The sequence below is a fragment of the Candoia aspera genome, chromosome 13, assembly GCF_035149785.1.
Source record: "Candoia aspera isolate rCanAsp1 chromosome 13, rCanAsp1.hap2, whole genome shotgun sequence".
NCBI classification, from domain to species: Eukaryota; Metazoa; Chordata; class Lepidosauria; order Squamata; family Boidae; genus Candoia; species Candoia aspera.
Window position 1 is genome coordinate 13,708,455 of NC_086165.1, and position 13,241 is coordinate 13,721,695.

General features: G+C 37.4%; 1 protein-coding gene across 3 annotated transcripts in view; it reads left to right on the forward strand.

Moving 5' to 3' along the window:
* NTRK3 (neurotrophic receptor tyrosine kinase 3) overlaps window positions 1-13,241 on the forward strand; it is a 383,693-nt gene that overhangs the window by 152,915 nt on the left and 217,537 nt on the right. For all 3 annotated transcript variants that reach the window (XM_063314185.1, XM_063314186.1, XM_063314183.1), the window contains exon 4: window positions 3,950-4,018. In XM_063314185.1, coding sequence (XP_063170255.1) covers window positions 3,950-4,018 — 69 coding nt within the window. The remainder of the gene's footprint in view (window positions 1-3,949; window positions 4,019-13,241) is intronic.

Below are 13,241 nucleotides of genomic sequence, written 5' to 3' on the forward strand. Positions count from 1 at the left end.
ATGGTTTGAAATCTATATCAGCCTCCCTCAACCTAATGTGGGCAATAATTTCCAGCCTTGTTCATCTGTTGGAAATATGGATGTTATAAGGCTCTACTCAGAGTGCTCACCTCCCTCCAAAGTAAGATAGCTGGCTGTGAGGCTTCAGCTATCTAAAGGTGGCTGATCAGAGAATCCTTTTTCCAGATGCATTGGAATATACCTCAGACTTTCCCTCCCATCAGAAAAAAAGAAAAAGAGAGAAATTACAGTAGAGTGGAGTGGGGTATAGTTAGGAAATATTTCAAACTTTTTGGATTCATACTGAACTCAGTTATGTTTAATCAGGGTTTGATTAAGCCACAGTTTGGTGAATTTACACATGCATTATACATTGGATTGACTTTGCAGACCACAATGGTAGCACCTTAAACTAAGCACACCACCTGATGACTTAGTGTGCTATGGGAACCTAATCTAAAAGTGAATGCTTGGGAAAATGGGACAGAGACAGTCAGGTGGACCTGCTTGACCCATCTTCCCGTAGTAACTTCCATGGCAGGTTCACTCGTTAGTTTGAAGAGACAGGGGCTGTTTCTGCTTCCCATCCTCTCAGCCTTGCACTCAGATCTGTGCAAGCTGAGATTGAGATGTAGCTTCCTCCATGATGCATCTACTAGATGTTCTCCCAAATTCTGAATATGAAGGGTATTTGACTACCAAAGGCTTCAGCCCCCTCTGGGTCTCCTAAGTATATACAGTATCGACAGCCTTGAGCTGGGCCAGCTGCCTGCAGCTGGTGGCTTTGTGTGTGGAACATGTGCAGAGAATTAAATGGTGACCTTGTTGTGGGCTGTGATGGCCTTGGCTTCCCAGAGCTTGCTTCGTGACTATCTTTCTCCTAGCTCCCAGCATTTCCTTTAGCAGACTGTGCACTTAATGAGCCTCTGGCCTTGTTGCTCACGATTCATGCACCTTGCCATTTGTGGCAGCAAACAAGGTCACAACAAGAGGGCTTTATACTGTGCAGAGAAGCTTGGGAAAGAGTGGTGCTCAGGTGGAAGGAAGGGGAAGAATCCTGTGGCTAGTGTACTCTCAGGAAGCATGTGTGAGAGACACAAAGAGAGTGAGTGAATAGTGGAAATATGGATGGTTTCAGGAGAAATGGAGTGTGTTATAAAATGGCAGTGCAATACTAATAAAGGGTTTAGGTTGTGAAGCTGTCCATGTATATGTAAGAGAAAGGAAGCGGATTCAAGCAGCATAGTAAGCCATCGTTTGTTGAATAAACCACCGTTGGCTTCAGATAATGTGCTAAGTTGCTGATCATGGTTTACCAACCATTGTGGTTGGGTTCACATACTGTAGTATGTTTCCCTAAAGCACATTATGATTTCACATTCTTACCTTATGCCAGAAACACTACAGATGAATCATATAAAGTATGCTCAACAGAGCTACATTATAATTTTGCACAGTATGTGTGCCAAATAAATTTTTTGCTATTCTTTTGAATTTTATTTAAATCATGATACAGAAGCACTCTTTCACTGAAGTATTACTGCTTTGGAGGGGTAAAACAACTTTGGGTGAAGGATATAATATAAAGGAAAATTTCAAGGGTAAGCATGGGCGTGAATGTGAGATTCAGCCAAATATTGAATGGAGTCCATTAGGGTTTACTTTTCTCTGGTTAACAACAATAATTTTGTGACAGACCCATTGGAAAAAAACTGTATGCCATGGAACCTTGCACATTGGAAGAAATAACAGTAGAAGGACCTGGTAAATGCATGCTAAAAATATCTACATGGGAGAGATATGAACATTTGTTTTACAAAAAAAAGTTTTCTCCATGAGTTTGTATCAGATCATAGCAGAATTAACATGTTGCAGAAATTTGTGAATGAAAATGGGTGGGGTTTCCTTTGAGGATATTTCTAAAGAAATCTATAAAAAAGGCTAGCTGCTTAGAGTACTGTCCCCCATTTTTTAAATATTGTCTAGCATCCATCCTTACACCACATACTTGTAGCCTTAAAATAATTATACGATGGAGTCTTTATACAGTGGTCAACAAAACTAAAGGTGTTTAAACTGACCGCACTGTGCAAATGAAACATTCTTTATTGCAATTTTTCCCTTTCTTTCCTCTTCTCTTTTTTTTGTTTTTTTTGTTTTAACAATGTTCCTTATTTTCTCCTGAGTCCCAAAATGCCTTGGAAAAAGAGTGAAGGGGTGGGGCAGTTGCGGATGCTGGCCTGTAAATGCTTCCTGGAGTAAATAGATTTCACACTTTAGGGGAGGGGGGTGTGCCTTTCCCAGCTGGAGAGGGGACTTTATGAAGTTGATCTCAGGTTGCCATGGCAACAGTCTCTTTCAGTGTGAATAACACAAAGATGCAAGAAACAAATTTAGGCCTCCCTTTCTCTTTTGTTCTCTTGGTTTTAAAATTCCCTACTCTGCTTTCATAAAGTTGGCCTTGCTAGTATCTTCCTAGCTTTTGATTTATAACCTACCACCTATATCATTATGACCTCCTCTCGTCTTAAGTTACTAAGGCTTGCCTTGGACTACACACACTGAAGAGTGAGAATCAGAAAGCCAAAGATCCTACTAATATGTTAGGGTTATATAAAGACAGCCAACACACTTGGTTACGTTGTATGCTTTTTTCTACCATTGTATGTCTTTAATTCCTGATTGTTAAATTGGAGAGTACATTGTTGTGGTAATGTACATAATTTGCATCATGTTATGCTATTTTCATAATGATGTCACTGTAATTGATGCAAAATATGTCATTCAAATGTCAAAATTATGTCATTAGGCAAATGACATAAAAACCTGCATGCAAAGTCCATTGTATTGAAGTGTCTGGTAAACTGGTCTGGTTTCACTATGTATTACATTTATATTATATTATATTATTAATTTATTACATTAGTTTTCCTCATGGCATTGCAGTTCCTGGTTGGATTCACAAATTTTGTTAAGCCATGACTTGGTTAACCATGATTTGTCAATCACAATTGACTAGAATCACATATTGCCCTAAGCCATAATTGAGCCATTTGACACCTAATGCTAACACACAAGCATATTACATAGTGACTTAATCACTGACCTGCACTATGATGTAGGAACTTAATTATATTTGAATTGTTGCAACAACCTTGAAGAATGTTTTAGTATTATTGTCTCCTTATAAAAGTTGAAAGAACAAGGGATAAGAGAGAGAGGCTTCTTTAAAATCGTAATTTCTCAGATTACATCCAGATATTTTATATACGTCAGGCATTTAGCCATTGACATAACTAAATATTATTGATAATAGTAATAATCAGTCAACTATTATTACTATATATTGCTCAACTAGTCAACTATTATTACTATATATTGCTCACATATTTACACTGAATTAGGAACAATGAAACTTACATGAATTGCCCACATTATTTGGAGTAATAAAAACTTTGGAATGAAATAGGTAAAAAAAAGGCATAAAGTAATACATAGTTGCTAATCTGGATAATTTCTACAGGTTGCTGAATTCTCATGTATGTATAAGCAGAATTTGGATTATTCTAGACATAGAACTTTCCTTTAAGAATGGCTGGAATACATGCTATTTTGATTAATATTTGCTTACTTATTGGTTCTACTTTCCTTTAAAATTAGATTTTAATTAATCCTGGAAACAGCAGCCACATATTCTTCCTAATTTAATAAGAATCACTATCCATGCTCAGAGTTTTACATTCTGTCAGTTTTCCCTCAACTTTCTTGTTCTGATTTTGGGTTCTGAATGGAGAGGGAATTCTGGTTTAATTCCAAACTTGTAACATCTTCAGTTCTAACAATGTTGTTTTTTGTTTCAACCTGCAATACCTGCTGGCAGAGGGGAATGAAGTTGCAAAGTAGAGGGGATGATTGATTGACTGTAAATTCTTTCTCTTTTTGTCCTCAGAAATCTCTCAGGTAACCGGCTGACCACTCTATCGTGGTTACTCTTCAAGACACTGAGGCTTACCGAACTGTAAGTTTCCATTCAGGAGGAGCTACCTGCAAGGGAGAGAGGAGAATCAGAAGTAATGGCAGCTGAGAGGGCTGCATATGATGTTAAAAAAGGGGCTGCTATGAAATATGCTGGTGACATGTCACCGCCTTTTCTGGAATATCTCTTAAAGTTTGCCTATTTGCAACAATAGCTAATCCTGCACATGCAAATACATTATAGAGCAGCATTTCCCAACTTTGGCAACTTCTAGGTGGACTTCAACTCTTAGAATTCTCATAAATGGCCAGGCTGGCTTTGGACTTCTGGCATTTGAAGTCCACCCACCTGGAAATTGCCATGGTTGGGAAATGCTCCTGTAGAGTAATATCAGGGGATATGGGATATCAGGATGAGCCTGAGTTCCCAGGGACACAGGTGTACCCCTCCAAAGCTTTAAGTTGCCAAGAGACCCTCCCTGCTGAATTGTACTAATTTTCAAGATGACAACAGGAGTGGGTTATTCAATGGGACGCCCATGGAATTATCTGACACTCAGTTCAGGACAGCTCATCAGTCTGAACCAATTTGGAGCTCTTTCTCTACACATGAATTTTGGTAACCTAAAGCAGATCAAATTGGGTTTGCATTGGAGATTTGGACATCTGAATCCATTTAAAAGTTCATATCAGATTGATTCAACTGGAGCAACTGAATTAAATCAGACCTGATTCACATACCTCTGTTAAGTACATAGGGAGTAATCATATTAACTGTATGAAACAGAGAACCCGTGCAGTATAGTGGTTAAAATGCTGGCCTGGGACTGGGAAGACCTGGGCTGAAGGCTGCCTTCAGCAATGGAAGCTGGCTAGCTGACTTTGGAGCAATCCTTCTGTCAGCCCAATCTACTCTGCAGGACTATATATTTCTCAAGCACCTGCAAGAAAGATGGGAAATCAATATATTAAACTGCAACGTTAAATTAAAATGCAGAATTAAATTTTGTTGTGGTCCTGGCTACTTTCACTTGTTTCAATGGTCATGCCTTTGCTCTGGCCACACTCATTTTTTGGAATATGGTTCCCATATTCCGAATATATATATAATTTTTATTAAAACTTTTTAAAAAGGAGATAAAAACTAATACAAACTAATATAAAGTAAAGAAGAAAAGAGAAAAATAAAACAAGCAAAGAGAAAGCAAAAAGTGCAAGAAAAGAAAAAAAAGTTAAAGAAAAATAGAAAGAAAAAAGATACAAAGCAGTGGCTTCCGATATTCTTCACAGCAGTTATAACTATATTTTAACCTCTGCCTCTAAAGTTACATCATAATATTCTTCTTTCTATGATCTATCCTGTCTAATCATCAAAACCATAAATCACAAGTTCATTTTATTCATTTTTACACAAAAAGTCCATACGAGGATTCCAGTCACCAATTAACGTACAGTCGTGTCTTTTTTCTAATCCAAGAAGTTAGTTTATCCCTCTCAGCAAGATTTGTCAATTTCACTAATCATTCCTCCGAAGCGGGTAGTGTTGAATTTTTCCATCTCTGTGCATATACAGTAATAATCTTGACTCAGTAATCATATATTGGAATAATGTTACATGACTTTTTTCTAACTGTGTATCCATTAGTTCTAAAAGGAAGGGTTCTGGCTTCAACTGAATATTAATCTTTAAAATCCTCTGTATCAAAGTATGTATTTGAATCCAATTTTTTAAAGCTTTTTTACATGTCCACCAAGCATGATAATATGTCCCCTCATGTTGCTTACATTTCCAACATACATTTGAAGTGCTGTTATACATTCTAGATAATTTTTCTGGCATCATATAACAACAATACATCATTTTATAAAAATTCTCCTTGAGATCATAACACAATGTAAATTTCAACCCTTTTAACCACCTATTTTCCCATTGATCCTATCTGATTTATAGCCAACATTCTTATCCCACCTTAACATACATTCTTTAACCTGTTCTTCCTCTGTTTCAAATTTCAAAAAAAAGTTTATACATTTTAGCAATTGCATGTTCATCATCACTGCACAATTGTACTTCAAATTCTGTCTTACTTTGTTCCATACCATAAGTATTTTTGCCCATTTTGAATCTTTCTGATAACTGTAAACGGGAAAACCATTGACAGCTATATCCTTCTGCTATTAATTGCTCTTCTGATTTAATTTTAAATTCCTCTTGATGGTTTTACAATAGTATGTCAACCATTTCTCTTTGTCTGCTATTTCTATTCTATGATATGTTTCTTGAGCTGAGATCCATAAAGGTCTTTTCAGGCACAACCTGGGTTTATATCTATTCCATATTATCAATATGGTACATCTAATAAAATGATTTTTGAAATTCACATTAATTTTATTGTACCATAAATATCCATGACATCCAAACCTCAGGTCATGACCTTCTAGCTCTAAAAATCTCGTTTCTCAGCAACATCCATTCTTTCATCCAGACCAAACAATAAGCAGCAAAATAAATTTCAAATCCAGTAAACCCATCCTCTTCTTTCTTTTGCATCTTGTAACACTTTATATTTAACTTGTGTTTTTCCCTTGCCATATCAATTTAGATGTATCTTTCTGCCATTGTTTAAATGGTACATCAGTTGTCACAACAGATATTATCTGAAACAAAAACATAATTTTTGGCAAAACATTCATTTTTATCACAGAGATTCCACCCAACAGTGACATTTTTAATTTCTCCCATCTTAACATACCCTTAATTTTGTTCCATGTCTTAATATGATTGTTTTAAAATAGCATACAATTCATATTTGTCATAGATAAATAGGCATCCTCTTGTGAACTTAAAATACAGGATTTTCATATTCAACAGCTTCTGGATGCTTAATATTTCATGTCACCCTACCCAATGTCAGTCTTTAAGAGTGGAGAAAGAAATGCTATGTCACAGGAGAGATTTGTGGCCAGTAGATGTGTTGGAATAGGACTGTAACTTACTAATTATACAAATGAATATCTAATAAATTGTATACTAGGAAAACCTTGACAGGTTTTTGTGTAAGTTACATAGTTCCTCCTTCAGATCCCATGTATATGAATCTGAGAAGGATTTACAGGATGTCACACATTCCTGGCTGTACCCTAGAAAATTTTGTTTTTCTTTGTTGTCAAACAGCCAAAGAAAGATGCATTGACTACAGATCCATTACAGGTTCAAGTTATAATATTGATATTAACCTATGAGACTGTAAATGGTGCAGTGTCATTCATAGCTTTGTTCAGTCTTTGTGATTATTCTCAAAAACTTTCTTGGAGATTCTCAGTCTTGGTTGGTTAAAATGTCTGTGCATCATGAATATGAGTTAGAGGTTGAGTTCAGACTTTGCAAGTCATGGGTTGCTTAATATTGGTTTGCTGAAGAAATAATAGTTGGCTGGATTTGCAGAACATTATGGTTTAGAAAGTACTTGTTCTAAGTATTCACAAATAAGTGAACCACATGATAGCTTAGTGCAATATTTGAATCCAGTCTTATTATCAACCAGGAAAAAGGCCTTGTCTGTTATGGTGGCTTGATCTAGGTGAAAAATGGAATGTTTCAGAACATCCGATTCCTGAAACAGTAGGCTTTGCAGATATCATGGCTGATTAAATGAATCCCTAATATTTGTATATGTGATCACTATGTGTTTTCAATGGATGCTGAATTAGTCAATCAGCCTTTGTTGATTAATTGATGGTATCATAATTGGTTACTGAAATCGATACAAAAGCAGATATCGACAAACCTGTTGTCTTTTAAAACAAAACCTCTTCTGTTGGAATTTTACTAAATTACCACTTACAAAAATATACGTTGGCACATTTTGTTGTATTAATACAAAGCTAAATGTTTAGTTTGATAGGTTTGCAAAAAATGGGATGAATCATCAATTTATATTATGTGGCCCACACAATAGCTTGGGTCATGCATAAATCTCAGCCATAATGAGTTTTCTTTTGTTTTGGTGACTTATGTGATATGCAAACCCATCCATGACATTTTGGTGTCATGGTCTTACCTAATATTTTAGGTTGTGTTTCAGGTTTATAGTAGGTGGGGTGCAAATTGGAAGGGGAGAGGATTTTAAAGATATTTTTCCCCATGGGATTTGGAGTAAGTTTGGAGATTTTGAAAAAAAATGTTAAGTATATTTTGGGGCTTACTCTACAGGTTGGGGCTTACTCTACTTTTTTTTAAAGAAAGGAAACTCTCACCTCAGAATAGCAGAAACCATACACTCAGCTTTTAGCATCTGTGGACAAACATGGTCAGACAACACTGGTTGCTACTTCCATTTGAATATTATGTATGAACTAAATCACTGCACTTGGTTTGCAAACTGGTTATAAGAAACCCTAGTCTAACATTATAGATACAGTTAGGTAATATATGACCCAGTCTTCCTCTTCACCAAGAAAAAAAATAAATATTGCAGGCAAAATATTTTTTTTTTGGCAAAACATAATTTTGGCAAAACATATTTGCCAACAAACATATTGTTGGCAAAACAACAAACATATTGTTGGCAAAACATAATTTTGTTTTTATTTATTTATTTATCGCATTTTTATCACCACCCATCTCCCCCCAGACGGGGAGATGGGCGGTGATAATGCCTTTTATAAATGCCTTTTACTACTCAGGCCACAGCAATGTTGTAGTTGGTTTGCTGGAAACTTAAACTCAGAGCACTGAATGTTGGGAAGGCATTGAGTGGAATCTTATAATACGAGATACCAAAATTCTGCACTTTGTGCCATAACCTTGGCTTTGTTTCTGACACAAGCCAGACAAAACAGATTTTTTTGGCCTTCTTTGCTGCAACAACTGAAACAGTATTCCTACCATTGTCGAGTGATAGTTTAGCATCTCCTTCAGGACCTAGGAAGTCCTCCAGGGCCTAGCAAGTTCGTAGCCTTCTGAATTATAGATAAAGCATTCAGCCCTGCTCAAGAAGAATAAGTGGACATGAAATCAATGGAGTGCTGCCCTGGTAACCTGTTTGGTGAGTTTTAGCAATAGTTGTGCATCAGAAATAAAAGCATATATGTTATGTAGGATTCATCCCAGAAGATCATGGGAATATCCCATTCATCCTTACCTGAGATCAATAAAACTGTAAGTGAGAAATGACTTATAGAAGAAAAAAGAGTAATCCCCAAGGAAAGTCAGCATGTAATCTTCAATGTAACCTCAGCATATTTTATTAGTATTTTTCCCTGCTGTCAAATTGTTAAATGAAGAAATGAGCAATAGCCACATTGCACAAATAAAGCAACACCCATTCTCAGGGAGGGAATCCGGCTAAAATGCTGACTTTGGAATTGATCCTTTGTGCTAATGGTACCATGAACATTTTCTTGTCCTACTTCAGTTAATAGTTTGAAAGAGACAATTGGTTTGTGGCATTGGATGGCTCTGCCATTTCAGATTGGAGTTTAGGTGGACCCAGGGCTTACTGAACATAGATATTAGGCCTGTGTGAGAGGGTGCCAAAGCACAGCACATGCACAGAAGCCCTGTCCAGCTACTGGAATTGTCAGAGCAGCTGATGGGAAAATAAAATAGTATGTCAGCTTTGCTTTGCTTTTTAGAAGCAAGGTCTATATTAGTTTGGAAAGCAGCCTTGAGAGGATGCTTTGAAGCTTTGACAACCATAATATACCTCTTCCTTTGTATAGGTTCTCTCTAATCATCACCCAAAATTTCTGGCTTACTAAGGCTTGTATTAAATGTTCTTCCATTGCATAAGAAGGTTTGTTTTTCTACCTTATTCTGAAGGTGCTTTAATTTTGTTTGTTTGTTTGTTTTAGAAATTGGTGATTTCTGGTGTACTGTAATTACCTTGGTTTTGCCCGCATATCCCCCATAGGCAGTTTAGACACTCCAAAGTACCTTATAGAAAATATGTCTACCATTGGAGACATGACTTCTACTGTATGTCCATCTTTTTCACTGTGGTATGAAAATGATTCAAACTTGCAAGCGTGGGTAAAGCCAAGAAAAAGCCAAGATAGATATATCTGCCCCATTATACTACCCTGCTGCGGGTTAAACCGCTGAGCTGTCAATCGGAAGGTCGGCGGTTCGAAACCGCGCGGCGGGGTGAGCTCCCGTTGCTCGTCCCAGCTCCTGCACACCAAGCAGTTCGAAAACATGCAAATGTGAGTAGATTAATTGGTACCGCTTCGGCGGGAAGGTAACGGCGTTCCGTGAGTCATGCTGGCCACATGACCCGGAAGTGTCCTATGGACAACGCCGGCTCCAAGGCTTAGAAACGGAGATGAGCACCGCCCCCTAGAGTCGGACACGACTGGACTTTACGTCAAGGGAAACCTTTACCTTTACCTTTAAGGTTAGTCCACTTAATTGGAGGGGTGAAAATATATATTCCATGGTGAAGTAATACCCAATGTTCTGCCGAAACATCTGCTTTGTAATTTCTCATATATTTTCTTAAGATTGTCTACTTTACTGTCAAAAGTGCCTTCTTGCTGGAGATATTAAGAGTGCAATTGTTTTCTGTTGCACATCTTTCCATCACTCTGAACACTTGCTCACCACTCACACTTCCCAATCGGAGTAAGACCCATGAGTTCTTCACTGTAGTCTTCCCCTTGGTGGAAGCTGGGGAAGGCAGGAATAATTGGAGAGAGGTTTCTACAATGAAAGATAAGACATTCAGAGAAAGCTTTTGGCTACCTCATCTTTAAATAAGTGAAGGAACATCCAGCCAATAATAAACAAATAATAAAAGCAAATATACTTTTACCAGACTGAAAAAGTGGTGAAAATATCAGGAGTAGTGATCTTTTAAACCTTTATTCAACCAATGCCATGCTCAAACAAAAAGTCATGGAACTTTGTTTTTATGCATGACAATTGTGAGATTATTATATGCTCAAAAGTGGAAAGGGTTGACACTACTCACAATGGAGGAATGGTTGGTGAAGATTCTTGCAGAGTGCTGGAAAGCATTTGGCCCAGAGAGATCAGAAAAATCACACACCAGGCATTTCTATAAAGATAAATTTACATAAAGCACAAAAACATATTTACAGGCTTGAGCATTCACACATGCTCTCAGAGAGGAGCGAGCTGCTTACTCGGCTGCAAGGCTAAAACCTAAACAAAAGTCCTGCAAGCTGCCTTCCCCTCAGGCAATGCAACTATTAACACCTAAACTGAGGACAATTAAATTCGACCTCTTCACCTGGCCAATGCTTAAGGAAGTACTTAATTACCATGGTAGCCAAGAGCAGAAAAAAAATGCCAACAAAGATGATGGAACTTGATGAGATAGCCAAATTGGCATCTTTGATCAGAAAAAAGACATCATCTATGTTGATTGTTGACTGGAAACCCCTTATAGACTTCTTGCATGAAACAGAAAAAAAATGTACTTACGATATATGTTTTGATGATTAAAAAAAAAACTAGATAATAGAAAAAAGTGAGCTTTTCTTTTTATAACCATAGAGTAAGAGAGAACGTTGCAGTTATACTTGTATTTGTTGTAAATAAAATCAGAAGCTTCTTCTTTCTATTTCTTTTTATCTTTTTTCTTGCACCTTTGTCCTTGCCTTGGTCTTCTTTTCCCTTTTTTCTTTCTTTTCTCTAGATTAGTTTTTGTTAATTTTCCTCTTCTATTGAAAGCTTTTAATAAAATTTATATTAAAAAATGCCATGCTCCAACAAAGTAAATACTCTGCCCATGTTCTGGTAAGACCAAATCATAGCCCTATGGTCTCTTGGAAGTCTTTAACCCACCTTGGAACCACATTGTAAAACAAGTCTCTCCCCTCCAAGCTTGTCCCATCTCCATGCTTATTCTTCACTACTCTCATTTTGTCCTTCTGTTTTCCTTCCATCCTGCCTACTTCTGGGGAATCTTGTAGGAATCTCACATGATGCTGGCAACATTTTCAACCTGAATGTACAAATTAAAATGCCATCTTAAACTCACTTGCCCTTTCCAGGAATAAACTGTGCTGAATCACATCTCCTCAGGAGGAAATTTCCAGTCTGGGTCCAGCTCCAGCTTCCATGGCTCTTAAGCAGATGGCCACAACCAAAAGAAATTAACTTTGAAAGGGTGCTAAGAATAGAACTAAATTGCATCCTCCTACATGGAAACTCTTTTGAAGATGTAGCTTTTGTAGTTTCTTCTTTATTACTTTAGTCAAACTAGTGCTGAGCAAAGAAATTCTGCCTCCTCCTCCTCCTCACGTATCAGGTCTCATTCAATTTGATGAAGAAGAATTTGTTTTTGGACTTCTTTCTAATTTTTTAGCAACTTTGGTAGAATTCACACAGTTGAAGTACAATGTTCTTTATCCCACTTACTGGGGGTGTGCAGAGCTTGAAAGTATGGTGATGCAAGGAAAGAAGCCATGCCTCAAAGTAAAATAATCCTAAATAGTGGAATGGCCTAGCCACCTTCCTTTGCTTCATCCATAGAAAGTAACTGCTGTGTATGTTGAACGTTTGTCTCCTGAGAAGAGGCTGCCAGTAGAGGTGGTCAGCCTTTTCTCAATGCTTTGTGAAGTACAGAATGTCATCTCTACAGCACAAATGAAATGCTGAGGTGAAGAAGATCATTCCTGCTATACCAACTGCAGTGCTAAGCCAAGCACATCCACTTTGCACTCTTTTTATTTACTCATGAGGTGGCCAAGGGATATGTGTTTAAAAACAAACAAACTCAACACTAGTCAAGTCCCAAAGGAACAGAACACTAGTACACTATTAACATGTGATATGTCCAGTAAAATGCTGGGAGTTAATTTGCACAAAAGCCCCCTTAAGTATTGCCATTAGGCTGCATTGTACTATCAATACTGCTAGGCCAAACCAGTGAAAAAGTTCCTCTTCTCCAGAATACAGCTTTTACATTATTCATAGGGGAGTCTCATGCATTAAGAATGATCTGGAAGGCTGTCTTTTATTACTCACAGTTCTGCTCCTGAAGGGCTGCAACAGTAGCTCTCACTAGCAGCCCAGTTTCAGGGAAACATATTTATAACAGCTTTATTTTTCACTTTGGAATTGTCTGTGGTGCTAAGCCAATGCATATATTCATGGAGGTAGGAAGAAGGGAAGTGAACTCTTGCAAGGATGATTGCTCCAGGACAGAACATATACTTTGCAAGCAAAGGATCTAGCCTCCAGATGCTGGAATTCCTCCATTTAGACCAGTATTTCTCAAACTTGGCAACTTTAA